The 27,978-nt window shown below is 43.0% G+C and overlaps 1 protein-coding gene across 7 annotated transcripts in view; it reads left to right on the top strand.

The window, feature by feature from the left end:
* dachd (dachshund d) overlaps positions 1-27,978 on the top strand; it is a 92,639-nt gene that overhangs the window by 32,703 nt on the left and 31,958 nt on the right. For 4 of the 7 annotated variants that reach the window (XM_086144965.1, XM_086144963.1, XM_086144964.1 and 1 more), the window contains exons 2-3: positions 15,465-15,580; positions 22,480-22,632. In XM_086144965.1, coding sequence (XP_086001091.1) covers positions 15,465-15,580; positions 22,480-22,632 — 269 coding nt within the window. Of the gene's footprint in view, positions 1-15,464; positions 15,581-22,134; positions 22,252-22,479; positions 22,633-27,978 lie in introns of all 7 variants that reach the window. The other 3 variants (XM_086144961.1, XM_086144959.1, XM_086144958.1) reach the window with 1 other exon arrangement.

Genomic DNA, 27,978 nt, shown 5'->3' with positions numbered 1-27,978 from the left:
ATGTTGCTTTTTCTTTCAGAGATAAGTGGCCCTAATGCTGAACAAATAGTGGAAATCAGAAGCCACTGAGAATCATTTGCCTCTCCTTTTCCCATGGCTCCCAAACAGACACCCAGACTCACAGACGGAGGGAGCGACGATGAGAGAGGGAGCGCAAGACAGAATAGGAAAGGGGGGGGGGGAGGTACAAAAAAGAAGGGGGAAAAAAAAAAAAAAAAAAAAACACAATGAGCAAAACAATTTTGTCACCACAAGCAGATCCAATTGAAAAGTCTCCTGGATGGGGAAGAGCTGGAGTTGTCAGATGAGACCATGGCAATGAAAAGATCCAAGCAGGCTAAATTGGCATCAGGTGTGGGCTTCCCCTGGCCGGTGATAGGCTCCCACATTGTGCTGGCGAGACATTTGGCCATTTTCAAATATAATGGGAGAAATGAATGCAAATGAGTGAGTGGACTGAAATGTATTTAAATGCAGATTGAATGGGGGGCTCTGCGTAGCGCCTGATAACAAGTTGCTTTAGGAGAAGGGCCACATTGTGTTGGATCATCCCTCCAACCCCCACCGCTCCGATTCCCCACACCGGCAGTCCTGTTCTCTCTCCCTCTGTTGCATTTGTGTTTCATAAGGGGCCATTGTTCACTGGGTAAACTGTCTCAAAACTATTTACATTACCCATTTATTTGAATTTCAAATATTTTGGGTTCTTTTTCTCCCGTATAGAGCCGAAACACATGCAGCTGGCCGCCCGAGGGCTATCCAGTAAAACAGTAATTGCAAAGCGACAGGGGGCTGTTGCGAAAAAAGAAAGTTAAAAAAAAAAGAAAGAAAAAGAAAAAAGGCCGTTGTAAAAGAAGGGCTCAATCATTAGCGATTATTCTTCCTATGTTCATAGACTCATTAGAAGCCGTGCAGGAGCTGGTTGCATGCGTTTCACAAACAAGTTCCTTCTGCCCACTGCCAGTTGACTCCCAGCCCACGGTGATCCATCTTCTCAAACATCTCATTCCTATATTTAAGGAGCTCTCGCGACAGCTTTTCCCAGACCTGTGAATTTATGGTGCACTCGGAGCACTTAGCATAATCGCCGGGAATGCAGCAATTTCATCGGGAATGTGGGAATCAGGGCAGGAGAGAAAAAGAAAGCTGTTGGTGTGTTAATTGAATTTCATAAGAATACTTTGCAGCAGCTTTACGGAGTGCAGTGTGTGACCACATGCGGGTGATCCGCGTCTTCCTCGCTCGCCACTTTTCTTTTCGCCGTCGATCTTTTCCCTGAATTTTTCTCGCACGGCTCGGCCTGTCATATCGCAACCAAATCGAGCGAGTGAAGGCTAACAGGAGGGTGCTTTTGTCCACCCGAAAAAAATACAACAAAAAAACAACCTAGATTTTGAAAATACAATTTGCATGCAAATAAATTTGATTAAATACGGACACTAAGCTCTGCCCATCCTGCGCGCATACGTTGTATAATACCTCTCAATGTCAACCAGCTCGTGTTTACTTTAAATTTGGGCGTCGTCCGGGCGATCATTATACAACTGTTGTAGCAAAGGCGTATGTTACGGGTGTCTATTTAAAAAAAACACCAAATACTTGATATTAGAGCACCATGTGGGATCACAGTGGACTATGAAACGCTGCTGGATGAACCTCGGAATGGCACTTATTGTTGGCCCTGTTAGCGGAGGGGGCAGAGGTGGCAGGGGCTGCAGAGACGTTTCAGTGTCCAGAAGTTTCCATGCAGTGATTAATAGGAAGGGTAATGTAGTGGGGAAATGAGTAAACACTCCCTTGCTCCTGGCTTTGTGCTTCAACGGCTTGATGACAAGGGCAGAGCAAGGTGAGAATTAAACAGACCCGGAGAAAAAGAGAAAAGGAAGAAAAAAAAAAAAAGAAAACAGGAGCAATGGGCTGGAGGAAGGAGTGAAGCATGACAGACCTGGGCAGTGAGTGGGAGTGAGGAAAGGGCAACTGGGAAAAAAAAAAGAAAAAAAAAGAAGGCCGCTCTGACAAAAGTGGAAGTGGAAGTTTCTCCCGAAGAAGAATAATTAAAAGCGCTCAAGGGAGGGCAGTTTTAATTTCACATGTAAAGGGCTAAAGATTTCATTTAAAGGCATGGCTAGTGGAGAGGAGGTTAATAAGATGAACAAAGCAGGGAATGTGAGAACATACAGTGGGAGGAAGCGCATTGGACTTTCACCTGACACGTTTTTAATTATTGAACCTCTGATATTTCTCTGTTGAAGAGAGTGGGTAAAAAGAGAAGATTAACTGATTACTGGTCGTGGTTACCAATTACTCACTCGGGGGGAAATAGATGTAACTTCCCCGCAGCAACACTTCTCTTTAAAGCGAAATGACACCAAGTGCTGGATGACTTCTAGCACCAAAGCTAAAAGCATACTCTTGGTTGTGGCTGGCAGTCTCAGTAGCTGCCTATTGGGAACACAACCAGCACATTGCATAATGCCTCCTTCTAAAAAAAAAAAAAAAAAATAATAATAAAAAAAGCGAACTTGTTTCTGCAGTTGAATCTATGCTCTTGATAACCGAAATCTGAGTCCATTAGTGCCATCTGAAGTTGATGTATCCCAATTATCATAATAAGATCAGCTTGGTCCTGTACTCCATGGGACTCCAAACTCTCTCACTGCAACAAAATGATCAAAAGGACTTTGTGAACTAGACCCAGAGTCCCAGCTGTGGGGTGATTTGTTCAATAGTGGCAAAAAAAGTACTTTAATTGAATGTGATGTATTTCTTTTTCTTGTACTTTTGGGCCCATTGTACTGGAAGTGAACAACAGAGATGTGCCAGGCTGACTTATCTTAGCTAAATGTCAGTCCTTGAATACTTTAGTCAGATCAGCACTCGAGACCATAATACAGTTGAATGTTTGCCAAGCTGCATCCCATTTATAAACATCCTCTCCATGATGCTCGTAGCATGTTCCATGATATTTCCCCCCCCCCGCACTCCCTCCCGCATCTTATAAGATCATTCGCATTCTCAGTGTGGAGCATGGGAATAAGTGCTGTATTGCAATCCCAAATCCAGCTCCCCTCCCGCCGCCACGTCACCCTACACACACACACACACACACACACACTGCGGTTGACACTTGTGTATTATATGTTTATCAGTCTCTAATGAAACACTGACAAGTTCCCTTCACAAGGGATACTGTGTTCCATTAATAGCCCTTAACGAACCTCGGGCACTCACAAAAAGGCTGGTCCTATTGCAGCTGACAGTAGTGGGGCCCTCAGCCCCGGCCCCCTGGAGAGGGAAGATATTAAGCGTTAGCGACGTCTGGACTCTTTCCTTCGGTCTCTCTGTCACTCCTTCTCTCTCTCTTTCCCTATATGCATCTGTCTCCCTTGGAAGTAAAATGTGTCTCCTTCTATTTCTTCACACACTTGTTACTTTGACCGCAGTCTTTAGTATGGAGCTTGACAAAGAGAACTCTGTCAGTTAATTTGTCAGAGTGTTTGTGATTGATTTATTCATCTAGGACTCAACAAATGTTTGCGATGAATCCCCTGAACTATAATTTGCCGCAAATGAAAGTCGGACCTGTAATGACACGCCGCACGCAGACATTTACATATCGTGTGATTGTTTTTAGAAGAAAGATGGGTGGCGTTTTTTCTATCTTTCGGAATTAGTATTAGGTGGTTTGTCACTTAAACGGGCGTTTATATTAGATGTCTCTCTCTCCCGATGCCGAGCGAAACGTTACCTTCTCCTCCCCCCCTCGATTTTCGTTAAATACGAAAATTCCTCTTGTTCTCCAAAGCCGCATCGGCCACGCGAGGCCCCTGATCTCTTTATTAAAATGTGACAAAACATTTTGCTCTCGCCACAAATAATGGTCCGTTTAAGGCTCGTATTTGATTCGCAGTTTATTTGCAAGTCCGTCCCCGTGTTGGACACGAGGTTACGGGTGCATCACACATATGGATAATTTTAAACAGACGAATCTGGCGTGACTACCATGCTATGATTAGTTTCCAGAGCGTTTGTGAGTGTGTAAACCATTGCCGACATGGATGAAATATAGCCTAGGTTCACTGGGAGTGCAGAGAGAAGAAATGTACCCCATCTGTAATACACTGTGTAGACTAATATCAGCTCCTTTTCTCTGATATTGCAGTGAGATATCGATCTGGTAAAATTGTCCCATATTGGAGCTGTCTGTTGTGATATTCATCATGCTGTCACCTCTCCCCAGCACCTACACGTTATTAGAAACCCGGGTTTGAAGAGGTGGAAGGGTTTTAGTCTCTGAGATGTAGCAAACAATTCATCATGAGACTGGGAGAGAAAGAGAGTGGGAAAAGAATTCAGGTGAGCTGATGCTTGGGTAAGATTTATGTCTAGTCAGGCTGTACATTAAGAATTATATCATCAAGCAAGAAGACAACGGCAGCTTCACTTCTATATCTGCTGAGTAGTTCAATTTGCTCTCCTGCCAGCCTGAAATTGAGTTTTTTTTTGAGCTACCGTGTAGCTTTTAAGATACATTCGAAGTCTCGCGGTACGTGGTATCTCATCCAAATAGTTATTTTTGAAATCGGCGGCAGCTTGTCTATAATAATTGTCACGTGTGCGTCTTTTTTAGTGAATGTGACGTGAAGCGTTGAGCTCGATGCCACTCACTTATCAGGCATAAAGCCTGTAACTGGTATGTGCCACCTTCAATTTGGCCCACTTCAGGGTGGGACTCTAGTTTGAGTTCCTGTTATTTCCTCTCATTGCTTGCAGTCAGAGACTCTTCCGGAAGGATCACAGAGATGTACACAGACAGAATCCAATTCTTCCGTGTCTTGCAGAGGAGTCGGGCTTTGATTTGTCTTTAACTCAGTACAAATGCTCGTCTGGGAATGTGAAGGCTGGGGGCTCCCTCTGAAGTTGTTTCCCTCCCTCGTTCTTTGTGTGTGTGTGTGTGTGTGTGTGTGTGTGTGTGTGTGGGTGCTGGGGGGGCTGCATGTGTGTGTGTGTGTGTGTGTGTGTGTGAGAGAGAGTGCTTTCAGGCTGGGCTCTGTTAGCCGCAATGTTATTGTTGTAAACAGCATTTAAAGCACAGCTGGCCAAATTGATCAGGGCTTGCGTTGGAGTGAAGTCGAGCAGCGGAGAGTGGGGCTGCATAAACAGGGTTGCTTGTATCTAAATATGCAAACACACTCGGAGCAGTCCTCACTCAGGGGAACGGACTATGTTACTTCTGATGGGCAGACAGTGAAAAACAGGCCAAGCCCTAACCTTTCCGTGTGCACTGAGAAAGAGATGACGTGGGGGGGGGGCCGGAACATTTCTCCTGATTATGTAAACATTTCTTTTCCTCCTTAGATCATTTTTGGACTCCTCCAAGTATTTACTTTTCATTAATTATTGAAAAGAAAAAAAAAAAAAAACAGGCAAAGAAAAAGTGAATAAACAGTAGATAATTTTGTTTAATGTTTCACACAGGATTCCAATCCTCAGTGCAATTAATGCTAATCACCATGGTCTTCCTGTTTAGCTTGAACTCGCAGTCTGTTTGTGAGTGTCTCCGTCTCTCTCTCTCTTTCACTCTCTCATCCCCCTCTCTTTTCATCTCCCCTTTCTTTTCCATCTCTGCGTCTCATCTCCTCACATTATGATTACATCATCCCTTCTCTCTGTTGTGTCCATTTAGACCTGAGATTTATCGCACTGGACGATCTGGCGGTGCTATTCCCAAAGTTCAAAAAGCTTTAGTGGCAAGTGAGAGAGAGAGAGAGAGAGGGAGAGACGGAGCAAGTCGAGAATGTTAAAGGTACTTATCGTTTGGCTAGAACGGTGTATTAATCCCTTATCTGTTTTTGATTTCAGAGTCATTTAAAGTTAATCGAACGCATCGTTTTCACAGCTATTGTTCTTCGGGGTTTGTTAATTGTCACCCCACTGGTAGAATTAAAAGCAAATTAAAAGCCTTAACTATTGACTCTATCTGAAGTCACTCTCCTCAACAATTTCATAAAACAATGGGGAGGATTAATGAAAATGCAGCTTGATTTCTGTTCTCCAAAGCTTTTGCTATGGGGAACCAATTAACTACCCTTCAGGATGACTTTCACTTCTAACTGCCGGTTTGCTCCACTGCCAGAAACTGGGATTAATTCTCAATTAATCCCTCCACCAGAACAACTCTGCCTTTGTCTGCTGGGGAGGACATGAGCATACAACACTGAGGTTACCCCGAGCCTGTTTGGTGGAGAAACTCCGCCCCTCCTTAGACTGATACACCCTGTAGACTAGCTCTTCTCAAGCTGAAAATAAGAGCCATTAAAAGGGAATGGTTGACAATGATTTTTGTTTTAGGATTTTGAGCTTTATTAGCCATGCATATTAATGAGTCAATTAATTCCATTCGTCCTCGCGAGTGGTCTGTTTGTTTTTGCCTGACCTTTTATCTTAGATGCGTTCACGCTCCGCTTGGTTTAAGCACTTACTCCACACTGTTTCCCATAGCCCGGCGTCCAAAAAGGGAGTTTTTATGTGTTTAGCACCAAGATTCTCCCACTCTCTTTTGTTTCCTCTCTCTCTCTCTCTCTCTCTCTCTCTCTCTCTCTCTCTCTCTCGGCTGTTCTCCCACCGCCCTCCCCCTCTATCTTCTCTCCTTCTTGCTCCCTCTGTCAGAATGCCTGCTGGATGTATTCCTCTCTAAATGTGACAGGAAATATGCTATTATAAGATGCAGAATATTTGCCTGATGGGATTTGTAATAAAATTACTACATTTCCTTTCCATTAGGATCTCTTAAACCGCTTGCTCTAATTTATGATTACCCTGGCAAAAGGCATGTTATATACATAAAGACTGAAGTAGCCCCCGGTCCACGTTTAGCCTGTCCCTGCTTTCAAAGTTATTTGAGAGGACAGGAGAAATAATTGAAAAACTTGAAAAGTGTAGCTGGACTGTGTACAATCTTGTAAAGGATGCCTAGAAAATGAGATTAATCAGCACAGAGACATTGTGGGGAAAAGTTTGCAGTGAATGCCTGACAGTCGTGCTCTTTCTCTCATTTCAAATGTTGGCAGGCTAGCAGGCAGCTCCAAGGGAAATGCGCTCCTTTCATACTTGAGTAATTGATGAATTGTATGCAATATGCAAATGAGAATCCATAAATCTTATGAATGACAGCTTAATTTATGTGAGCCTTAATGAATGCAGGATTAGATTTTAATTAAATATCCTCAAAGGCACCCTGACTGGGTAAGTTTTTAAAGCCTTGTTTTGAAGACTTGTTTCATATGCATCGCAGTTCATGAAAAAGAGAGATCAGTGAGAGTGGTTAGAAGAAAATTTCCTCGCAGTTTGAAGATAAGACCTCTTCTGTTTTGCTAACCAAAGGCACTTGCAATTAATAAATACCGGAGCAAAATCATATCTACCGATCTCATTTAGGGCTTTCCTGGAACTGTTGGTTCTCATACATTTGATTAAGTGAATTTACTTTAAGCACTATCTGATTTCTAACATTTGGTACAGTATCTTTTTTAATTAAGGGAATCATCCATTAAGCGTGGAAAAGTCAAACAATTAGGCTTTCCTCATCACTTCCCATCAAGCAGAAAGTCTGCTTACTCATTATCAGTATGTTGACGTGATACTCAGCAGTCTGCGAGTGTGTCGTCGCGCTCCCGCGGTTATGAAACCGCTTTTGTATCGATAAACCGTGAAAAATCAGAGCGATTAAGATGATTTTAAGATGGTACGCGTCACAGCCGAGAGGCTTCCGACCGGCCTCGGCGTCCTCGCGGTGACTGCGAGCGCGGCCCTGGCTTTTCGGTCTTGACGACAGCGGAGGACTGGCCTCCATACTGTCAGACACTTTGATGGCCGCCCCCGCCCTCGTCCCCCCGCCCGCAACCCCGCGCTCGGAGAATGTTTCCAATCAAGCCTCTGGCCCAGACGTAGGGAAGTCACCTTGTCCCAAATACCACCGATCTCAACCTACACGTTGGCCCACGCAGGGATCAGAGCCTGAACGGGGGGTTTGGAAAGGGGGATCCAGCAGGACTGGATGCCCCCCGCGCCCCCAACCCCCTTTGATTTCACAGCATTTGATCTGTGATATATTGTTCTGTAACAAAGGTTCACAGTTTGCAGGCGGATGCAGCTGCTCCTATCCCTAATAAATAGAAGTGTGTGTGTGTGTGTGTGTGTGTGTGTGTGTTTTCTTTTTCCTCCTCACACTCACCAACTCACTGTAATCCAGCTATCTAGATCTGATAAGCGCGATGTGGCTACCTGTGCGAGGCGGTGTTTGACAGGTGCAAGGGGAAGCTGATTGAGATAATCCAAGAATAAGTTCAATGCTGGTACAGATACAAGATGAAGCCGAGGATAGATGGATGCGTGAAAAAGATGGATGAGTGAATATATTCCCATGTATCACACTGTGACTCTGAGATCATGATCATCACAACCAATAGACTGCCAAGGTCAGCAGGAAAAATAAATCATCTTGCCTTTTTCTCTTGAAGGCTATATACAATACACTATTAACCTGGCTTTTGCTACTTTTATTTTGTCAGATTCCTGTGACCGTCATGAGTGATATTATCTTTGTCTGTAATCTGTCAGTTAATAGGTGATTGCTCCCGATAGTTTTACTAAAGAGGAAAACGTCCGCTTTCGTCCGTTTTGATGAAATGCACTTAGATACAATTATATAAAAACAGATGCATGCGGCTTCTTTTTATTTTTGAAGTCTGATCTTACCCCATGGATCACTCAGTCAGTGACTATAATGCCGGCTCATTCCTAATCATCGCTGTGAGTCCGTACATTGTGGCTACGTTTAGAAAGGAATCAACACTTCTTTGTTCCGGTTGTGTAAGTTTGCATGAGCGCTGATGTTATCAGGGTATCGGTGGCTGCCGGTATGATCACACCCTGCAAAGGTGAGCTGAGTAGCGAGGGCAGATAGCGTAAGAGTGTCTGAACGCGTGACTATTAATTGCCACTAAAGGCAAAATGACAGTAGTTTTATTCTGACGAGCGCTGGATGAGTTTCCTCCATTATGTCTTTCACTTTTTGTAACACAACCGAATTGTTATTTGCAACTCTTGTATGTGGAAAAACCACACTCGGAGGTCCTTTTTAATGCGTCGACACAGTAATGTTACAAAACTGACACCGAAAGTGGTCGAAAATAGTTCGTTTGATCAAGGCTTATGAGCGAATGCCTGCGTTCTGTTTAAATATGAACTGTTATGCAATGCCAGGAAATGCGACAGAACTTTTATCTGTAAAATTCCAGAATTCTCCTTTTTTTTTTTTTTTTTTTGTAACACTTTTTTTTTTTTTTTTAAATCGAGGGGTTGCGAGAGGGCTGGGAGTTAAACAAAATACAAAAAAGAAACACGGTAAACACAGCATATTCAAACCCCTGACAGTCGGGGCCCTCTGGATTTCTGCCTGACCTGGCACTTAAAAGGTAAGGAGCTGCTTTGTTTTATCAATAAGACCTTGTTTTCATGGCTGGTCACCACCCCAGCAAACCAATCAATGGGGCATGCTCCGCTATCGCTGCAAGAGAAATGAAAAATAAACCCCAGATAATCCTTCAGTTAAAAGGTTACTCAGGGCGATAAAAGCTATTTTGTTAATTTATTTACTCTCTGCACAGGAGAGATAAAGAAAAGGAACAATTAGGGAATTCTAGGTGAGAGATTTTAAAAGGGCAATGACATTGGGTTAATATTTTATAAGGCCTGATTGGCAGAGACTTGGAGAGGCCTTTTGTTTACACAAGCCCCAGATGGAATGATTCACTCGCTTGTTTTGGCCGACTGGGCGGAAATGGAATAAATATCTCCATCGTTGCCTTTTAGGAACGTCAAACAAAAACCGAGATAAAAGGTTAATGGCTCAATCATAACCAGCAGGAAACCACATTATGATCGTTCTCTGCAAACCCGAGTCACTATTGACATAATCAGGTTGAATTTCTAGAGATATTCGAAGATGGGAGGAGCGGACGATTTTCGTGTGTAACTCAATCCACTACGAGAGTGTACTCACTTGGGCTAAACATTGCATTTGTGGTTCCAATTGATTTATAACAGATCATAATCACTGCATTAACAGCAATGCAGGTAATAAGATCTCAGTCGCTGCTTCCGTTGAAATGTCTAATAATGAGATGTCAGAATTTTGTCACGAGATCAAAAACCGTCCCGATATCTCCCGTGATATTATACCTCTTATTATACCTATCGCTTCGTATTGGCTTCCTGTAAACGGGGTGAGAACATGAATTTAATTATTGTGCTTTTATTGCATTGTAGCACTGAAATTAGACTCGTGTGGAGTGTATTGTTGGGCCCGGTGTAATCTGATTGCCTGTGCAGCGTAGTGTGTTGGATAGTATCGGGTTCCAGTCGACTCTGCTGGGTCAACACATGGCCGGGCCATTAAAGGAAGTCTGGTTCAGGGAAAGTTCACCGTTATTTTCTTTTCACCATGGCAGCAAAACAAAAAAGAGAGAATGGATGTGTAACATATTTGTGGCCCCAGACTAAAGCTGATGGGGCCTATTATGTTTTCTTAATTGAAGCCAGAGATAGGAGGCCCTGTAATATCTTAAACTTCAAATACAAATAAAGCAAGAAATGCATTTCTCTCATGACTGACCTCTGCTACAGAAATAATATTGTCCGAATCAGTCTAATTAAAAAACACAAAGTCGTTTCGGGAGAGACAAGAGTGCGAGGGAGAGGGGACGACTGGGAAAGACAACCGGGGGCTGATGAAAAAAATGAAAGTTGCAAAATTCCAATCATAAATCCAGTTGTGTTTTCTTTTTCCACAATAATGGCCTAGTTTGGAGCAGTTTCTGTGCCATGCTATTTAAGGACTCAGCATCTGCTGCTTGATAAACAGCCTGGCTTTTTTTGTTTGAGGCCAGGTTGAGCTCCTCTGTGGACTCACCATATTGGCTTGCAAGTACGCAACCATCGCAGAGCAGCAGTGCCGTTCGCATGGACTACATAGTTAACACTTCACCGAACCGCGTCCTCAAAATTTGAGTTTAATCTTAACCTTAAAGACCGTGGCTCTGGTGTCATCGTTCCATTTTGCCGCAAACAAAACGCAAAGCATAAAAAAGGAGAAAGAAAAATGAGAGTAAGCTTACCTTTTATTCAGTGTGTGAACACAATGTAAGGGTCTTATCAAACAGTCGCGGAGGTGGGAGTCGGTCTTGATAAGTCACGCCTGCTTTTGTTGAGAGGCGCTGATGGGGACGTTTACACTCCTCAGGCACAGGTCTCGATACCCCCTTTTGATTAATCTACTATATCACATCTTTTTTGTCTTCCCGGTCACATATAGCTGACAGCAGAGCTGAAACAAAACAAACAGCTTAGGGGATTTTAATGGATGCAGTTGAGACGGTATAGCTTCTTTCGCTATTTTCCTGAGTGGCAGCTGGAGAGTGTGGGGAACATTGCATCAACTGCTACTTTCTAATTTTAAGTCAGTTGGTAAATGTTTATTCAATCTAATGCATGATGCCCTTTTTTTTTTCCAATTTTACTGTTTGACCACTTGGACCATTTTAATCAAAGCCAGGCATTTCATATGAGCAGGTTTCTCAGCTCTTCTGCAATATATCGGAATATCGTGAGATAACGGACACATCGTCAGATATCAGACTCCTACTGCATATTAACACGGTCTAAAATTGATCTGAAAATGTTCAATTCCATTTATTGCTTTCCCGTCCAACCGGTCCAATCTGTGGTGCACAGGAATGAGGTGTTATTTAAGGAAAAACAATGTCTACGGGCACTGTTGTTTTGAGGGGACAAAGACCTCTATCTGTTTGCCTGCGGCTTCAGGTCTAATACAGTATCTACCTCAACGCCACTCATGGAGATGAGGAACCAATCTACCCTCTCTCCAAAATAATACCGGTAACTGTTATTATTCTTATTCAAGAACGGTTGCGGCTCAGTCGGCAGAGGGTTTCCCCTCCTTTCAGAAGGTCGGCGGTTCAGTTTCCGTCTCCGTCTGCCTGCATGCCGAAGTGTCCTCGGGCATGACACCGAACCCTCCGGTCGCCCCCCGATGGTTTGGTTTAGCGCCTTGCACTTTGAAAACTGCAAGGTGTCAAATAAGTGGAGAGCATCTAACATCAACTTTTAATACACAATCTTCCCATTAGGAGTACGTGTATACATGCTTCACAATAATTTTCCAAAGCGCTAAATAAGCTGTGAAGCACATATTGTGTTAGAAGTCTAATCAATTAAGGAAGTTTCCAAACAAGCTTGTCCTTGTCTCTGTGGTTTCTGTGGTCTGCCTGCAACAGCTACACACAATGGCCCTCATTTATGAAACAAACTGGCAGAAAACTGGGTCACTTCCATGTAAGCTTGGCATTTATCCTCATGGAGATGAGTGGAAACTCAGTTTTCAGATTTCAAGTCTCACCTCATGCGCAGGATTTTTGAGAATGAATATCATGCAGCTATAAATCTTTAATATGACAGAATATCACTACTGGTGTCCAAACAGCTGCTGACAAATATTTATAATTTTATATGTGCACTCTTTGGCAAAATTAATTTTCCTCAACAGGCCCGTAGAACAACTCTTTTTCCAATTTACCCAAATACCATCCATCCATCTATCTGTTTGTCTGTGTCTGTCTATTATATTTATTTATTGTATTATAATCGGGTTGTATTGTGTACTTTTTTCTCAAATTAAGTATTTAGTGCTTTAAAGGCTTCATTAACCACTTTATGGGATGTCAGTTTATCATTTATATTTGTGCATTTTTTTTTTCCACTTGTTTGAATCATTCAAGCTGAGGAAGATTTCAGCATTTTAAAGTACATCTCAGCTAATTTTGTCCTCTCTTCAGTTTTTCCATGTCCGGTCATGGATGTTTGTTCTGTAAGCAATAATTTATGTAAGATGTATTGATTCTAGATACTGTGCATAGTGTCTGGCCCACACATTCCATACAAATTCAATTATGCATCTAAATATGATTTAAACATTGGTCAAATTTCAATTCCTTGTGTGTGTGTGTCTTAATATTCCCTGAAAGCTATTTCTGGCCCAAAAAAAAAAGCTACTTTGAAAGAAAAGAGAACTCGGTGTTAGTGGACCTCAGGTCATTGGTAAAAAAGACGTTGAGATTAATTTCTGAGAGTCATTTCTGTCTCCCTGAGGTTTCGCAGATCAGACGTAGTTTTCAGTCGGATTGCTTTCAGAGTCACCTCCTGTTTGTACACCCAGAAGAAATGCTCTTCCCTGGACAGAATCCCTTGCAACACCACCTTCACTTAACTGGGTCTTTGTACCTGGGTCCACATCTTTGACATGATATTCGGTTGATGTGACATTTTTTTGTCCATTTGAGGACCTTTTTGCTTTTAGTATTGTTGGTAAAAAGCCTTTTATCCATTACATACCCTCTATTGAGGTCTTTCATAAATAATTCAGCTAGAGTACAAGTGAAAGTGATGACAGCAAAACTGTCTGCGATCTCTCCCTCTCATACGATCAAAGAGGTGCTTCTATAGAAATAGGAATTACATTTCCAGACATTCCCAGGTTGAGCGGCCACTCATTTCTCTCTCTGCCCCCCCCCCCCCCCCCCGCCAACCTCTTTTTCGCAGGCTGCCTCTCACGCTGCCATTTGCTCTCGCCCTCGCCACTTCTCTCACTTGTGTGTTCTCCCTCAGAAGCAACAAGGTTTGGTGAAGGTCTGCTTTTAGCCCTAAAACCTCTAGAGTCGCGATATGAGAGTCAGCACATTCGGGCAGATAGAGCGAGCACACTCTGAAGTAAATAAACCTCGTAAGTCACGGCTGAATAAACGAACACTTTGCTGTGTCGGAACTAAAAACCGGGCAGGACCGTGGGTCCGCGCCTGTGGGAAATGTAGTAAAATTTACTGTGACTCACTCTTGTAATAAACGGATTGATTGACCAGAAAGAGTCGTGAGTATAAGAAAACAGCGCATCATCACTTGTAACAGTTAATTTGATGTGGTCGGTGATGGAGTAATAAACAACTTTATCCAACTACGGTTCAGAAAAAAAAAACCCGTATATAATACCCTTTTATGATCCTAGTAAGTAAGGTGTCACGCCGTCGGAGCTAATTCGTTTTATATAGATATATTTATAGAGATTTCACACTTAATATCAGAAATGACAATGGCTGCCCTGTTTAAGCATATTGAACATCCCCTCAAGCCATTTTAACAGAGACAAATAATTCACTTTAATGAACTGCCGCAGCGGCTCCGTCAATATGTCCCGGGTTTGATTTCCGGCCATTTCCTCCCCGTGTGAAACCCTGTCGTGTTTGTGCGGGTTTTTCTCTCACGGTTATGACACACTACGGAAACCCTTTGGTGTTTTAAAGATGGATTAAACTCGGTTCATATTAGAGAGAACTTAGGATCCTGGTAAAGCTGGGACTATTGTATGCGAAATAATAGATGAAGCCAATATGTCATCTGTGTCAAGTCACCATAATTCATCTTCAGCTCAGACACTCTGCTCCTTGTTCACAAAGAATATTCCTTTATAGACTCCATGACCCCTTATTATATGTTCAATGTATTCTTTTACCCTGTAGGTTTTTTTGTAACTATAAGCCAGCAAAGTAGGTATTGATTGCAACTTGAAGCTGTATTAATAAGTGAATGAGTAAGATGTGAGGAAAGTCAGGGTCATATCTGCTTTGAAGGCCTTTTCTCCCGCACAGTTAGGTGGCACAGTCATTTATCACGGCTGGATCTGTGCCCCTCGTTTGGTGTAATAAAACTCCCCCATCAGAATCGTCCAACAGGTCTGAATCACTCTGTCACACCACCTTCCAGCTAAGGCGCGCATTAAATCAAGCAAGCAGAACATTTCCTAAGGCAGCCATTGCCTTTTAATTTCCTGAAGAACCTTAAAATATCATTCATTACCAGAACTACACATATTTGGTTTTTAAAAGTCTCATAAATCAATAGTGGTCTGACTGCAATAATTATAACAAGTTAACATGTAATTTCCAGGCCGAGTGCCGCACACTGGATTTTAGCATATGCAAACGAGGCAATTCAAATAGTGTGGGGATATTAATACGGAGGACCAGGTAACGAGTTACGAGTTATGAATTATGCATCGAAAAGTGGTTGATCTTCAATAAAAGAAAATGAATTCACCATGTAATCTAATTAGTTATGGAAGTCTATTATGTTGAGCTGCAGAAAGCAACTGTCCTTGAAAAGAAATTTATTTACAGTACATGTTAGCTCATTGGGATGGAATTGCATACTGGGCTGCGCTAAATGTTGACCCCCGCCCCCACCCAAACCCACCCTACCCTCTCAGACACACAAAACATAAACACACACACACACCCCGCCGGTCCACTTATCTGCTACTGCCTTTTCTGTTTTAGCTCCAGACCCGGACGGCCTCCAAAGAGGACGCAGAGTGTTACATCACCAGAGAACCCCCACATCATGCCACACACTGTTCCTGGTCTCATGTCCCCAGGCATGATCCCACCCACAGGTATGGTCTAGTCTTGAATGTGGCACTCTGTCACTGTTGCTAAGGCCTGATTCACTCTTTCGTGGTGTGTGTGCCCCCCCCCCCCCCCTTTTAAACACAAATACACATAAGCACACGCAGACACACACACACACACACACACACGAAACCTCTGCACCAGTGGGCTCCCTACAGCTTGTCCTCGAAATGGCAACCAGTCCAAAGTGACACATGCACCCAACCACCAGACACCAGCCCTTCACTCGTTTACCAAAAACAGATCCTCCGCTCAACCCCCGGAAACAAAGCGGGGGAGAATAAATTGGAGTGGAGATCTTTTCTCTCAGATTATTCCAGTAGATGTTGCATTTTGCCTTGAGTGCGTTCTAATTAGTGCGATTAAATCCACTCCACTGGTATATATACATAGGCAGTGGAGATGCTAAAGCAAGCTTATCGCCACAAGAATCAACAACAACCATTTGTGCCCTAACTTACCCCTGGGCCAAGTCTTATTGCAACTAATGCTTTTGTTCTATTTGTGGCTGGCTATATTGTGACTGCTTTGATGTCGGTGGCTGTAAGTGTTCTGATTTGCATATTTTCTCCTCCTGCTTGATATGTGTTTAATGATATTATACCGTCGAGCAGGGGCTCTTTGAATGCGGTTGATATTTAAGTAACTATTATCCGTGGCTCTCAACAAACAGATAAAACGCCATGGACGGATTTCTGTGGCGATGCTGGCTAGATAACGGTTTGAGAGACTTCCAATTATCTTTCCTCGCGAAACATTAAAAAAAAAAAAAAAAAACTCATCGTTGTAAAAACAGTCTGGGATTTTTTTTTTTTATTTCCTCTCTTTTTCCAAAAGGTAGCAAAGCAGTGTCTGTGAGGTGTTTGAAATTCAATATTAAACACAGTTTCGGCCATCCTTGTGATTCAGTACAAAAGCAGGCTTTGAACTATGGGAATAGGGTGAGGTCACTGGCTATCTACGCTACGGTGTAGAAGGCGAACTTAAAGGTAGAAGTGAACACAGAGAGGAACAATGATGAGAAAGACCAGTGTTATTTAGTGGAACATAAAGCAACAGAAAAGCCTTTTGATATCATCCCCTTTAAGCCCAGAGGGACTCTATGATCTTGACATTTAGTCAGGGTATTCAGGGGGCAGAGATAAAGTAATTGAGGTTTTTGGTGTTCTCATAACTGCCTAGAGCTCCCCAACTGTGGGAAAGACAGAACTTCTCCATCACTTTTCGTGTCATCGTTTTGATTCGGGCGTCACCAGGCGTTAAATGTCGAGGAAGTTATAGATTTTGACGGATTAATAATTAAATATAATTGACCACACATAAGTTAGCATCTAAGTAGGCGACTAATTGATCCCCCTGTCATGTTCAAATGTGCTGATTGATAACAGAAGAACGACATTGAGAAATTGTCTTAAATACTTGCACTGTTGTGTCATGTCATATTAGTGTATATTTCAGCTGAATTAGCACCGGCACACAGATGGGAAATCGGGCCGCAAGCTTTTCCTGAGGCTTCACCGATATTCCAAGACTCCTGGAAAACAAAAAAGTCACCCATTTAATGCAGAGAAAGAACAAAATAAAAGACTTTGGTTTCTCAAAGGGGAAAAAGGTAACTTATTTCTATCAAGCTACTCATGACAATTGACACTATTTTCAATTAGAAATTTGACAGAAATCATATTCGACGTACGTCTATGAGCATATTCACCGCGGAAAGATGCTTCCTTCACACTCCAACAAGACCAGGGAAGGGCCCGTGTGAAACACATTGTTAACATATGTATCTTTGCCCTTGACACCAGTTCCATTTAGAAAAGGACATCTTAATATGCTTAGGTTTCCATTTAAGGAAATACCCTCAGATGTGTGTGAAAGCACACCCACGTGCGTATGTGTGAGCGTCTGAATATCTCCGCGCTTGCGTCTATGGCCCCGGGAGGGTTGCGCTGGAGCCTTTCCAGTTGCTGATGCATTACAGGCAGATTGGCCCCCAAATCGGATTATTTGCTGTGGACTGACACCACACGGAGATGACATCTCCTTTAAAGCAGAGAAGGCCTCCGCTCACACTCTGGCCACTACTTAAACAGCAGCTCTAGTATAATTCATTTATGTTGTGGATATGCCTTCAACCTTTTGACTAACGCAAAAGTACTGCGTTTACCATTAGAGAAATGAATGTCACCTACATCCAACAAGGCTTCCCGCATCCTTTACTGATAAAAGCAATATTTCATTCAAGGCTCTCGGGCGCTGCCTCGCCATTACATGCGCGGATACTGGCGCTTCTGAGAGCCGGTAGTACTTGCAAGTACAGACTGTGGAAACTTATTGTAATATTTATGTTCTTTTGATGTACAATTAGCATGTCAGTATCGAGAGCGGATCATAATCCGGCGCCGTTTCAAGCTGCTTTAAAATAGATCCGGTATGCAGCAGGTAATTTAGTGTCACTTCTTTGTGCTTCTACCCCTCCTCTTTCAGTCCGCCGCCTTGTCATAAGGTTAGCAAGCTCTGTAATTGATACTAAATTTGTCATGATGTGGATAGCACAGTTCAAGTGCTGCAGTGTACCTAAGAGTCGCAACACTCCCAACCCCAGTTTGTCATTGCTGTGCCGCCACCAGTCCATGCATAAAATTAGGCCGCCATGCTCATTGACATGGAGTGTCTCTTCTCCACTCATCGGGCCAAATAAAGTCCTTTCTCATTCTTGCCCATGGTGGCGTCCCTAACGAAGACGAAATGGCAACGCGACAGATAAACTCCGCTTATATTTTTCGTCACTGCGAGAGAAAATCATAAAAATCAGTCTATTGTGTACCGATGTGGAGTTAATCTGATTTTAATTTAATTATACGAGTTAGTTGCAGAGGGCACGGGCATTGGGGTGTTTGTTGTAAGAATGTTCTGACATTGGCGCAGGTATGGGGCAGCTAGCATGTTAATTAATGATGAAGATCCTGACAATATGCAGAGGCATGACAGCGTTAAGCCAGTCGGCTGCTGCTTCCTTTGCATATTAATAGATCCTTCATTATTATTTAATATGACAGCTGCTCCAAGGGCTACCATCAGACCTTGTCTCTGTTATTTGCTGTTTTGTGCTCCCCATGTGACAGTGCCATGCTATTCTCTATTTGTCGAAATGTTCCCTTTTCTGTTCTTTAACTGGAGTCGCTCCGCCGTACATGCCGTAGTGATGTTTGTTTTGTGCTCAGGAGGATTCCGTCTCGACTGTGCATCTATACGAAAGAGTCTGAATCTAAAGGTGACTTTGAAAGACTATATGAAGCATGATTGTTTTGTTTGCATAATAATGAATGTAGATTAGCAGTGAGTGGGACTGGTCTTGTTGACGTTTAGACTTCTAGTGGCTTAATAGACTTGTTGCTGGGCGCCAGCATCTTCCTCTCTTTTTTTATTACATCCACCATATTGAGGCGTGTGTTGTCGGGATGAGGAATGAAACAAATATCGGAGGAAGGATTTTTATATCTGTAGTTGATCACACAATCAAAGATAGGACACTGGGTAATGACAAACGAAAAATGGAAAAGAGATTATATTGTGTGTTTCACAATAGATCCAATTTGCAGTATACACTTGGAATACTAAACAACAGATTTAAACGTGATACTTTCATTTTGTTTATTTATTCTTTTTTTGTTTTTTTTTTTTTTTTTTCACTTTTATGCCACAGTTCAGTCGAGTTTCCTGAAGGAAAAAGAAACCGTCGAGGCACACGACGCAGACTGCGGTGCAATAAACCGCAGTGGCCCCTCAGCCTAAGTTAGAGAGCATTAGGAGCACCACTGTGGCGCGCCTTTGAGCGGCACCTGATTTGTGGGGTGAATTTATCACACAAACAGCCCAGAGGTGATTTCAATATTTACTCGGCAGTCTGTTCTGCATACGTCTCATTTGGAAAACAGTTGACTCTTGCCCATTATACACAAATGAAGGCTGACCTTCAGACTGGGCAGAGGCCACATTCATTATGTGGAGAAGTATCACCTTCTTATGAGACAATGCTTTTCTTTTTTTTCCTCTCTCCTCCTTTGTCCATGCATATGGAACAGCATCCAGGGCCCATTGCAAACGAGAGGGCCCTTGCTGACATGATGTATACTGTACGTCAATATGGTACTGATGTATTTTAAGATGCAAACAAGGCTTTAAATTATATGCACCTCCATGTCAGTGGCTCAGAGTGACTCTCACCATCTGCCTATCAGCCGGGGATGAGAGGAGAAGGTGGCCAGTCCGGTATGCATGCGTGTGTGTGTGTGTGTGTGTGTGTGTGTGTGTGCGTGTGTGTGTGTGCGTGCGTGCGCATTCGCGCTCGTTTACGTGTATCTATTAGAACCACATGTTCGATTTCTCCTTCTCCTTGTTCATGTGCCCCCCCTTCTCCTCAAATGCATGGCTAATAGCTACTCCTGAGTCCCATCAAAGAGACGTGACAGCCTAGTGATGATAAACGCAGACGTTGCCTTGTTCTGCGTCAAAAGCAAGGCATACCTGCATATCAAGTGTAAACAGCCTCCGTAAAAGGGCAGGTGATATAAGGTATAGTGGATCTGAGTGATTCCACTAATAGGTGCATATCTTTTTCTCACCATGCATCTTTGATGTTGTTGCTGGGGTTGGCGAGAAGAGTCCTGGGACTCTCCTGAGACACATAGGCCTAGAAGAGCTTTAGCACTATGCGTCCCTGCTGTTCGAGACCAGCCTCATGAATAAAGATTTTGGTCACGTTCAATACAACGGAACTATGACGATGACAATCCGTTGCTTTATGGTCTCCGCAGTGGGCTCAGAATAGTGTACCGTGTCAATAATCCCAGGCACTGCATATCATCCCAAGCCAAATGTTGCTTTCAGAATTTACATTGAGAAGAATGAGAGATATGAATGGTGATTGTAAATGAGAATAATGTCAATAGAAAACTGGTCTGATTAAGGAAATAGAGGCCTAGCGACAGAGCAAATCTTTGGGCATTTTTTTTTGAAAACCCTTTGGCCTGGTGCCCTACGATTGAAAGCGGTATGAATTCTGGAATGGCCTGAAATAGACAAAAATTCTTTATTATACTGGGAACTGTCAGCCAGAACATGAACCTAGAAATATTAGATTTCCATGATTTAAAAAAAAAAAAGGGGGGGGGGGTTGGCCCGCTACCAGTTAGAGCATTTGTCTCTCTAGTTATATTTATATCCATATTTATATTTATACCCATATTTATTGATACTGTAATTGTTGCCCTGTTGTGACAAAAGAATTTCCACTGTGGGTATCAATAAAGTATATCTTATATCTTATTTGACTGTATGCTACAGTAAAGGCGGGCAAAAGACTAAACACAAACAGACAAAAAAACAATTAAACAGAAAAACCCATAAGAAAGGTATCACTTATTCCTTCTAGTTTCTGCCCCAAATTTAACATTGGAAAGCAAATTCAGAGCTTATTTCTGCTTTACATATACCTTCGTTTGTCACAACTACTCTTGACTTAGAAGGGTCCTTTTTTTCTTTAGAAATAGTAATGGCCATATGACATTAATGAATAAATATTTTGAGCTCAAAATTATTATTCACAATGCCTGTGCATTTTGATGAGGTTTACATACATGTTGCAAAATACCTCAGCCAAGAAGCTCAAGAAGGTTCAGAACTAATCTGTTTAATATTATTAGATCGTAATGTGTTACCAGCAATGTTTTGTAACTGGACGATAAAGTTCCATTAAGGCCTTTAGAGGTTTTACATCTTTACAATAATTATTTGATCGGTGGGGAAAATTAATATATTGTCATTCACTGATATGTACAATACATTAATATGCACCTCACAACTTTTTATCAAGTCATATTTGATCCACCCTGACCAGATTGGTGTCGTCTCTCTCTCTGTCAAGAGGTGCATAGCAAAGGATTTAGAAATTTTACTAAACCTTTTCTTGGTTTGGTTCCAGTTGTCAAAAAAATGTGTAGCTTCCTGTTAAAAAAAAGTGCAAAGCTGAAATGTTTAAAACTATTATCAAGCCAAATAATTACATCAACACCAGTGATATCTGTAACCATGTCATAAGGCCTGAAGTGGATTATCTGCTGTTTCATTATAAACACCTTAATATGAATTGTTACTGATTAAAGTTCAAATGAAGAATATTATTCCTGAAGGTGATCTGATGCAATCTTCTAGAGAGATATGTCATTCGGTTCATTCTCGCCGAACATCAGCGTTCCAGAGTGATAATGAAGAGAGCACACAAACCTGTTCAAATTTGGACTTCCATCAAGTTATTCATGGAAATTAATGTTGACTTTGAACATCTGATATGATCATGGTATGATCACGACACAAATCTTTCCCTCTGTATTTGCTGAATCTCCCCCCCCCCTCCCCCTCTGCCCTATGATTTATTTCCCTTCCTTATCATTAAACCGCACAATATAGAAAGTAACACAAGTTATACACACAGAATGCCTCCCATAGTATTATCCTGACTGCATCTCTCCCCATCAAGGTACAAATCTGTTAATATTTGAGATGAGGAATACTGGAGTGGATGAAGCATTCCTAAAATCATACGCTGCCACACATGCAGGAATCCATTCTATCATCCCAGCGACCTGCTGTGAAGGTATCCTCTGTCAGAAGAAAACCAAGCCATGATCTCATATGAGCATATTCACCATAGTGTATGCAATTATTCATTGTTTTACTTCATTCATTTTTTTTCTTTTTTCAAAAGTTTCTTTTTTTTTTTTTTTTAATTCTCTAGAGCATTCTTATGAAAGGTTTTGCAGGTGAGGTTTCAGCAGACACATACTGGTATGTAAGCTCTGTTTCCCTTGCCTCTCCTCTCCAGGACTGACAGCGGCGGCGGCAGCAGCTGCCAACGCAGCCATCGCAGAGGCCATGAAGGTCAAGAAGATCAAACTCGAGGCGATGAGCAGCTACCACAGCAACGCCAACCACCACGGTGCTGACGGAGAGAATGGAGACCTCAGCTCCGGCGTCGGTCAGGATGCCCTTCGCAGACATGCAAAATATTACGCATTTATGATCATGTAATAGAAAGACACTGACGTAGATTTAAGGGCTAAGACACACGCACACACACACACACACACACACATTCACACGCGCGCATAGATCCGCACATAAAGACTTATTAGTACTTCTTTAACACTAGAAGGCACTTGAAGGACTCAAACCCCTGCCATCGTTACACTTTTCAGAATATTCATTGAGTAATTTTCTTTTTAATCTTCACTTTAATTATGACATTTAAGTTTGATCTTTATCTGTATTAAAATGCGCGCATAGCACAAAGATAAGTGGTCCATGAAGTTCATGTTTGTGGAGAGAAAGAGAGTCAAGTTTTGCTGGACTGAAGGACTTCATTTGCACACCCAACTGCATTGATTTATAACCGCAGTCAAGATGTATACCTATATGACAGTTTATGTTAGAGGACATGACTGGAACAAGGTCACATTGTTGCAGCGATTTCTAGTTTTTATCTGGTGTCTGGTGATTCAAGTTGTCCTCCTCAGTAGCCAAACAAACTAGCAAATAAGACAAAAAAAAAACAAAAAAAAACCCCTAGCCGTAGGCTATAGCTGATGCCAAACGTGCAGCTTTCCCTAACCTGTGCATCTGAGTGGCTCCGTTTTGACAAAAAGCGCTGCTTTCCTAATGTTTACATAGTGGTGAAATATTGATTTATCTTCATTTGTCTGCACTGCAAATTTTCACCTTGGCACATGTTTTCTGTTCTCTCGCCGTGCCGCCTTGCTCTGTTAACAGCCAAAGGAAGGAAAAAAAAAAACATTCTCCCAAGCTTAGTATGACACAATAACAACAAGACCTAATTGAATTGCTAGTAAAGCTTTGTTTTTCACCACGTGCCATTTCAATTAAATATTAGCCCTAAAATGTTGAAAAAATGTTGTCATTTCAGGCAGAACCACTTAGTGGATTAAATAGAACGATAATGTATTTTAGAGCAGATTTACGAGCCCTTTCCAAATTATAAACCACACGTATTCCCCGTAACTCTGGTTTACTAAATGCAGATTTTCATTCACTTACTGTACTAAATGTCTCAACTCTTATGGTGCGCGGGATGAAAACAGGATGTGTTTCTAAGCACATTTAACAATGCAAAATGCATAAAGTGTGAGGTCATCACTCTGAGAGAATGGAGTGTGTAAAAAAAGAGAATACGAGCCTACGAGGTCACGGAAATAAAGATAAATGTGAGTACCAACAGCAAGGCTATGGCAATGGAGCTAATAAGAAACTGTTTTATCTTTTTACAATTTAAATTGTAACCTTGAGCCCACAGCCAGCCACACAGGCTCCCACTAGAATCATAATTCTGGCAAGGGGGAGCAGCTCTAGGTGTGGGTGCGCGGGCCGCAGCATTAGCTGTGAGTGAAATATATGGCAGCGACGCCTCTCGGCCCCATCCACAATCAATTGGATTCTTTTACTTTAATATTTACTCGCAGCGATGAGATGCTCGTCTGCATGGTGATGAACAGTCTGCCACTGGCGTTTGAAGGTGACCTGTCAGTGAGTATGGACAAATCTCTCGCTCGCAGAAATGTAGAAAATAAATCATTAGGGGCAGGCTGCTAGACAGGGGCCTCTCTCTCTCCCTCACTCACCTCAGATTTAAATCAGCTCAGATTTATGATTTGAATTAATGCTTCGTTTGGTCAAAGGAATGGTCGCAGAGACAAATGATGTTTGGTACTGAAACCATCCTAATATTGATTACTGGGTGTCGCAGCAATCTCTTGTTTATATCAAGCACTCTCCTGTGACAGGGTGGCCAGCAGGAGTCATCCTGATAATACGCCGGAGAAATATGGCCCGTTCTGCACCGCGGGGCCATGAAACACTCCACTCGAAGAAGGCTCTCTCTCCATACCCGGCCTCAGGCTCTGCCTCGGATAATTATATTTACAAAATATAAACCGACTCCGAGTAAAAGTGCGACGCCGGAATTATCGAACGCTCCAAAATTATTTCACCTCGGCTCGCTTCCAAGCGCTCTTTAAGGCTAAATACTTAATACCGCCGGCTCTGGGTCCGATAGCGACGCAAAGTTATAACCGACTTGACCGATACGGACTATATTTGGCTGCGCGGTGGGGCTGCGGTGACTCGTTCTCACAGCGCTGACTGATATGACTTAATGTTTTTTAAGGGACTGGCCGCAGCTGCGCTGAGGAAATGGAAAGTTTCATCATCCTTCGGCATAAACAGAGACGCACAAATGGATGTGTTTATTACACAAATTATGTTACCAACCATGATGGGAATTGATATGCTAATTACCCCCGCTTCTGATAATACCACTAAGGACGTAGATCTATTTAATCAGAAGAAGCTGCTACACAAATGGACAAAAAAGAGAAAAAAAAAAAAATCATCCACAGGCATAAATACAGGTGCCTCATCTAAGTGTTTGTCTGAAGCTGATCTTTTATTGTGAAGCGCTTACAGCAAAGCACAGCCACTGAAGGACACTCGGCTGTGTTTGTAGTGTTGGATCGCCCGTCTCCGTCTTTGTGTTGATGTAAATTGAACAGGCTAATGTTTCTCCCTCGTATTAAATATTCATCACAATTAGACCTTCCTGTTTGCATCAATGTTATTAATTATAAGGGGGAAAAAAAAAAAAACAGCAGTTTCAACTCTCAGCCAAACTAACCAAACATCCGACTCGGCAGGGCACGGAGATGCGGGGGGAAAAAAAAAAAAAAGATCGGGAACGTATGATGAACAGAGAAAGAGGCGAGAAAAGAAAGCAAATAGAGTGCAATAGAATGTAACGTGTGTGTGTGTGTGTGTGTGTGTGTGTGTGTGTGTGTGTGTGCTCTGGAAAGGGGGGGGTTTCTACTTTGATTTTCTCCAGCACTATTTAGTTGGGCATAAGGAGCCCTCTCAAAGCACAATGTGGATTGTTTCTGCGCCTGTCAGGAAATGCCACAATTACAGATCACAGACCAAGCAAAACACGTGTGGCGCAGGGCCTTGAGGGGGATAAACAGCCCACCATTCCCTCCCAGGGACTGACCCCAGCCCCAACCTTCATTACCAGGAGAGAAAATATTGTCAGCTGCCCACTAACAAACACCTGCCAATTTCAAGAGAAGGGATTGTTTTTTATCAGGCGTGGAAGGACAATAAAGTGTTTCTTTGAGTAAAAGAATGGGGAGAAAAGATAAGGCGAAGTCCACTTCCCCCTGTCTCTCTTTAATCCGTCTTCCGTACCTCTCTGCCGTTGGCCCTCTGTCTCTTTTTGGCCACTGGGTGCTGCCCTGCCACTCATCTGACTCCTCACCGCACAACTCTAATGGAGCTGAAATCCTGTTTGTAATTAGATATGGGAATTCCACTGTCATCAGCCAGATGATGCCACGACGTGGCAAACTAAACACCTCGCCGCGGCACAAGAAATGGCGGCTAACTTTCAGACTTAGCGCCGCATTTTAAAATACGTCCTGGTGAGACAGGCGAGAAAAGGGGCCAGATTGTCCAACTAAACGTTTTTCGCGTCGAATCCGAGGCGGCCTTTACCCTACGGGGTACGAGCGAGAGCCGCGTGCGACGGCGGTGTGGCTGGATGGGCGGTGACAGGTACCTGGAGTAATGCCCGACTCGGAGTTTAGGAAAGGGGCCCGGGTGAGATGATGAGGAAGCATCATTCTCCGTTTCCAGGGTCATCAGGCTAATTTCTGCAAGCCCCACCCTTATGCTTGTGTGTCTGCGTGCATGCGCCAGTGTGTGTGTACGCAAGCGCTCACGCCGGAGAATGAGGGGGGCCTCGGCCCCTGAGAGCGCTCTGTGAGGAGACCACAGCTGTACACTCCCAGCAGCTAATTGGTCCTTATCTAGCTGTCCCATTCATCTTCATTTTTTACCAATTACTGAGCATTATCTGTGTTCTCAGTTGGGTATGGGACTTAATCCTTTTTGGTTAAGCTGGTGCTACAGCTTGCAAATTTCAAATGAAAAGGGAGGGGGGGGGGGGGGGGCTGGGGAGGGAAAGTTGAAGGGTACGGGATGGAGGGGTGGGATGGGGGGGTGGGATTTAAAAGTCATAGCGAATGCAAACTCTGGAAACTTCCCATCATCCCTCACCCGGCAGGAAGCGATCGATCGATAAGCAATGACATCACATGAAGGAGAGAGGAAAATGGAAGGGATCAATTATTGGCGTTATAATTCAAGAGCTTGTTCGCAAACATTGCGGCGTCATTGATTAAGCTGCTCTTGTTGCAGTCGCCATTATTGACTTGTTAAAATCATATTTTCTCCTCATCAGTGGTTTTACATTTGCGGTCACACACATAACAACACTTTAAGGGCATCATTAATTATTCAAGATGTATTCATTTTAAAACCCAGCGAGCCCCAAATCATTTTGTTTACTCTACAAACAATACAAAGTATAGTACATTGCTCATCCAGAAGGTACATCAAGAGTCTGCAATCTGGGGCAGTTAGCCTTAATTTTCTGAGATCAATGCATAACTAGACTCTTCGCCATATGCGGTCCGTGGCCGGCCCTGCTGCAAAGCCGAGCGGAGTCGGCCTGCGGACCGTGCACTAATTACTGGAGTGTTTATTACTCTGCTGGATAGCATTTGTACCATTTTGGATCATGTCGGCGCGAGCGTCGGCGTGCTTTGCGTCGGACCGGTAAATAAGATGTGGAGACGACAAGTGCATACGGACGGAATCATATTAGGGAAATTAATAGCCACCTATTATAGTATAAACACATGCAAAATGGCTAATATCAGATGCTGCGCATGTATGGGCACTTACAGAAAAGAGGCGTGTGTGTGTGTGAGCAAACACACACGGGCGTGTTCACAAAAGCGAGCCACATATAGAGATGGCGCTCCCGCACTTTGATAGGGATCTGTTTGGTCACACTCTCTGCGCCAGCTGTCAGCCCGGCTCCACTGCTGCGATTTAATTAGTCTGTTTATGTCCCTTCTAATAATAAAGCTCTCTGGGTGGAAGGACACATCTAACTAGCTAGCAGTGTGCTCCGACCTGCTAGCCGCGCTCGCGCTGGTGGCCCGGCGCAGCTAAATGTGGGCCATGATGGAGGATGGTGGCTACTTCCTGCTCCTCTAGACAGAACAATGGCCCTCAGGCTCAGATCTAGTATCACCCCCTACTCAATCCTAACCTTAACCATTAGGGGATAAAGCACATACTGACCTGATATGAGTGTCTAGGGGCAACTTCATCCATCTTCCTCTCCAGCTCTCTTGTGGGAGCCTTTGTCAGCCGAAGCTCTCGAGAAAGACTAGATTGTTGCCATAGGCTG

The sequence above is a fragment of the Fistularia commersonii genome, chromosome 4, assembly GCF_037954325.1.
Source record: "Fistularia commersonii isolate RoL2024-O1a breed Wild chromosome 4, RoL_Fcom_v1.0, whole genome shotgun sequence".
Lineage (NCBI taxonomy): Eukaryota > Metazoa > Chordata > Actinopteri > Syngnathiformes > Fistulariidae > Fistularia > Fistularia commersonii.
The sequence above is the reverse complement of the archived record's forward strand: the minus strand, read 5'-3'. Positions and strand labels throughout refer to the sequence as shown.